The following is a 5,005-nucleotide window of genomic DNA, read 5'->3' on the forward strand; positions in this document are numbered from 1 at the left end:
ATATATATATATATATAGTAATAGGACAGACATAGGTTGTGTAGAAAAGAATAAGCTAGAAACCTCAAATGGTTGTTGGTTCTGGGGCACACTGGAGATGGTAGACATGGAACCATTGTCCGCACTAAACAGGGGAGAAACAGTTGACAAAGTTTCTTCTCGACAACAGAAAGTCATTCTTTTTCACCAAGCGTCATAGTTTCCATCATTCCTAACAATTATGATGTCAGGTTTTTCTGTGTCTTATTTCTTCCCCTTATCCTTGGCCATCCATCTTCTCATTTTACATGTGAAGTGTAGCTTTTGGAATACCATTAAATAAAAAATAAAAAAAGGAGGATAAAGGACAGTAATACAACATTAAGCTAGATAGCAGAAAAAGAGAGCAGTGCCTAACTAATTTTCCTATTTTGAAGAAAAGAATGAAAGACAGTGGTACAATGGCTTCTATTAGCACAGGCAACACAATTTGTCATACCACATATAATTTAAATAACTTATCTGAGAGACAAATCAAACGTTTCTATTGAAAGCGTATTTGACCACAATTCTTGTAGAAAGAACAGGGTCAAACCTCGTGTTGCTGGCCCTTATAAGTGCTGGTGTAAAGCTGAGGTTTGCAGAGTGCTTTTATCCTAGATGTCAGCTACTCAATGTTAATACTAATAACACACAACTGTTAGGGATGATGGCTTAATATATGAAGTTAATATACACTTTATACACACCTTCTCTCCTCCAGCAGTTCCTCAATAAACCCTGAATCACATCTTGGACACGTGTACTCCTGCAAACAAACAAAAAGTAGTAAAAACCAACACATTAGAGTCTTCATAATAAGCTCAATTAACTATTTAGGCCATTGCATGATCACTAAAGCTGTGTGTGTGGCAAGTGTAAACAGCAAATCAGATATATCTACTGATGGCATGGCTGGACAGTGAGAAGGGACAGAAGATGATAATCCTTTTCATGTGACTCAACCTCTAAAGTGTGAAGTATCTGGTGGCCTGACAGAAGCCCAACTGGCTCACTTATTGGGGCAACACAACACCAAATTTCTTCAAGCACACATTGCAGATGATATCGCCTCCATCTGGTATGGAATATGACCAAGACAGCTCACTTGAGGATGCTGAGAAAAACTGAAGTGAGCGAGACTTGCCACTCCATCCTGCTGGGACACCGCTGAAAGTGTCCTGGCCAGCTGTGTTACTACCTGGTATGAGGACTGTAGTCTGTACGCCCCTTCAGCAAACACTGAGGACAGTTAGATGATCAACTGGGTGTCTTTACCCTGCATTCAAGACATCTACCAACAGAGATGTTTAGGAAGGGCGTCCAGGTAGTGGATAATACATAAAGCCCCAACACCACCAGAATGAGCAACAGCTTCGTCCTCCGTGCTGTTAGACTGATGAGCACCTCACAGCAATCCCACCTTCAACACACTTATTAGTTCATATAAACACACACACCTTGTCACCTTCCATATTTTTTTACAGCTCACACAGAACAGAAATGTTTTTCTCCTTGCGTTTTATTATGTTTTGATGGTTTTTCTACCCTAATCCTGACAGAAACATGTCCATCAGCTACATTTTTTACAATGGTTGAAATTATAAAATAAAGTTGAACTAACTTCATACACAGGCTAGGATCTAAACGACACATCAGCAGTTGCACAGCTGTGTGAGGTGTTAATGAGACCACAGGCCGTTGCCAGCGACCCACACAACCCTGTGGGTGATGTTTTACATTGTGAAGGGAAACATTACAGCTCTATGACAGATGATTCTAGCCTGTGACAGTCAGTGTGCCTCACTGAATGGCAAAACAAGAAAAGGACGCGGTGGCATTGTTGTCTGCCGGATCGTTGACAGAAGTGATTAGTACATGAAGTCTTAAAGCACACAGAGTGGTAACAGCGTTTGATCTGTAACAGAAACACCTGAAGTGGACAATTAGACGCCATCAGTGTTTACCATCAGCAGTTTACGTCGTTGCTGGTCAATATAACATAGCTAAGGGTTAGGCTAATACAGCTCGTAAATCCACAATAATGTACAAAATGACCCCGCCAAACGTGGGTACAAATCATGCAAGGAGAGTAGCCGTATTCTGTGGGTAATGACTAAGCAGTTCGTGTTTGTACGCTGATGGATCCGGGACTTAGATAACAAGCTCACTAACACTGGGCAGCGTTAGCGAGATAAACGGGAGCTCGTAGCAAGCCAGCTAATACTGTTAGCATGCTAAGTGCTGGCCCCGCCGCTACAACGGGTTCTACCAAAGTAACAGCAACAACAGTGTGGCTCTCATGTGTCCAAAGGTCTCCGTGTTCACCTCCTGTCTCTGGTACTTACGGGCAGCCGAGGACTAATCTCTGCCGAGCATCTGTGACAGAAGAACCGGCTGGGCCATGGAGGAGCTTCCGCCATCTTTAGCCACTAAACAGGTAGAGAGGGGGAAGGACTACGGAGCACCAAAGAGGTCAATGTTAACCTCCTAGAAAATACGACGAGCATGTGACTGAAATGAGTGCACTGCATAATAGATGATATTACACTGTAGTAGCCTATATGAACAGGATAAAAAGTTAATGTCCACCATGAATATGAATTAAGAAGTGGAACATTACTGGATATATGATAAGTAGGCTATTATAGAATTACATACAAATGTTAATGTGATATTAAAAAAAGTTTATTTAATAAATTAGCTGTGTAAAAAGGAAGAGAAAAATCCCTACTTATTCTACTGGGAAGAGTTATAATATTCAATTATCTGCATTTGACAAGCACTAACAATTGTGTGTCTTATAAAATGTTGCCACATGGTGGTGCTTTTGTGTATCAAGAGTTTTATGAGTTACTGTATTCCACATTGTAGCCAGGGACTAAGGTTACATCCTCTTGGTAAGTTTCCTTTGGAATTCATGAGAACTTCAGTCAGGATATTATATGTTGGAAGAACTGGGTTATGGTGTCCTTAATTCGTACTGACATGCCAACGTAAAAGCCTCCGAGAAGTGAAGAACTGAAGGCTGATACCCCCAACATATCTGTATCATGTATCACCACACTGTGTCTCCACTGAACTCATGTCTTATCCCTGCAGGTTCAGCCCCCCACCCCCCGCCTGCTCTCCCTGTTCACATGAGAACCAGAGATGTGTTTTTGCAATCTGGCATTGCACTGGATTTATTTTGACACATGTTACTTTTCCATTGGATTCTCGTCAACCACCCCTTGAGCCCAACCTGCATACTTTAAGTGTTTAAAAGTCATCTGTTTTTGAGCAAACTCATCATGTCAAAGGTGGATTTGTTTGTTGATTATTTGACAGTAGTTGGTGGAACCATTTTATCAAGTGTCAAATCTGAGACATAAAACAGTAAATAAGTAGCCTCTCACATGGGAAAGACATTGTCTCCTTTTATGTGAACACAGCCAAGTTCTTGTTGGCGGCTATCTGGCGGCATTGAGATACCAGTCAAAGTCTCAGGGATCACTTAGTTACATAAGAACTGGAGGGGAAAATGATTGATTTTATTTTGTTTTCAGGTCTGTTTTTATTTTGAAGCTGTAAATTTAAATGTCCTCAATATTTTTTTTTCACGGGTTATTCTTAATGTGATTACCATGACTGCAGATTGACGGCTATAAACATGTCACACAAGTCTGGAGTATCTCTTGTGCTTGGCACCACATGTTGAGAGTAAGTAGGAGTTCCCATCTGACTGCCCATCAGCCAATCACATTTCTCGAGCCATGTGGCCTGATTTTTATTTACAAATGTTCAGGTTTATGCTCTTGAGAGTAGCCCTGGATGCAACCGGCTCCCATGGTGTTTTATGAGTGCACTGTTTTTAATGAAATGCACTGTACAGATATAGCCATGTATACGTCTTGTATCAGTACTAACCAAGCAGCTAACACACTGCTTCGTTTTAGTATTATACAATGTTCTAATGGCCTAAATTGATACAATTGCAACATTTCAGTGACACAACGGCTTTATTTCCCAACGTGGCATGCTGAACATAGATATGATTAGGTATAATAAGACTGGATGTTTCCTCACAGCAAAGCTCACAGTGTACTCACACCACACTACTACTACTACCATAAAGGTACTGTATGTATATATACATATATATACTGTATATATACATAACACCTTTATACGCCACAGTATATATATTGTCTACAATGTGTTCTTATATACTGCATTACTTTATACATTTTATATTATTATTATTATTCACCAGGCTACCACAGTATTGTATTTATCTATATTATATTATAGTATATTCCACTTGCAGGAATTTTTTGTATATCTGTAAAATCACAGTTAGAGGAAGCCTGAGATCTAAGAATTGTATTGCCAACGATGGCCTCATTGTAACTGATGTTTACATGACAAAAGAACTTGAACTTGAACTAATGTCCTCTCTCTAGGCTGGCGTTGTGTCTGATCGGGCCATGTGGGAGCGGGAAAGACACGGCTGTCCCATGGACTGAGATTAGAGAGGGTCTGATAGCACTGAGGTTTGCTATGTCTGCCTGGCTGAGGTAAGCTATTGTCTCTCTGCGCCCAGTGCGTCACCACCATCCCAGTCGAATGCTCATTGTAGCAATGCAATCTGGGGAGTGAGTGACTTTGGGTCAGAGACAGGTCATGTGAGCAGCAGAAAACAAGTCTACCAGACAGAGGGGACCTACCACATCATGTAGTTTTAGTTCACTACTAATATGAATTTGGAATATGTTGACCAGAAAACATCAAAAAAAGAACCACACTGCTTCTGAGGACGTATAAATATATTCATTGTCTCCTTGTTGTAAATCTCTGCAAGGGGTGGAAGTAACTGACTGTATTTCTTCCAGCCACTGTAATTAAGTAGCTTTTAGACTACACAAGCACATGCATCCACGTACAGTGACTTATACAATAGGCTAATTGTTGTTTTCTCAGCCCACTTTATGGTTTCATTTCTAGC

General features: G+C 40.6%; 1 protein-coding gene across 1 annotated transcript in view; it reads right to left on the reverse strand.

Moving 5' to 3' along the window:
• LOC118322190 (E3 ubiquitin-protein ligase RNF126-like) overlaps positions 1-2,491 on the reverse strand; it is a 6,602-nt gene extending 4,111 nt beyond the window's left edge. The window contains exons 1-3 of the mRNA XM_035653801.1: positions 2,367-2,491; positions 729-787; positions 64-124 (exon numbers count right to left, since the gene is read on the reverse strand). Coding sequence (XP_035509694.1) covers positions 64-124; positions 729-787; positions 2,367-2,441 — 195 coding nt within the window. The 5' untranslated portion in view covers positions 2,442-2,491. The remainder of the gene's footprint in view (positions 1-63; positions 125-728; positions 788-2,366) is intronic.
• Between the last annotated feature and the right edge of the window lie 2,514 nt (positions 2,492-5,005).

Source organism: Morone saxatilis, unplaced genomic scaffold (genome assembly GCF_004916995.1).
Source record: "Morone saxatilis isolate NCDOM2014 unplaced genomic scaffold, NCSU_SB_2.0 Contig12, whole genome shotgun sequence".
Lineage (NCBI taxonomy): Eukaryota > Metazoa > Chordata > Actinopteri > Moronidae > Morone > Morone saxatilis.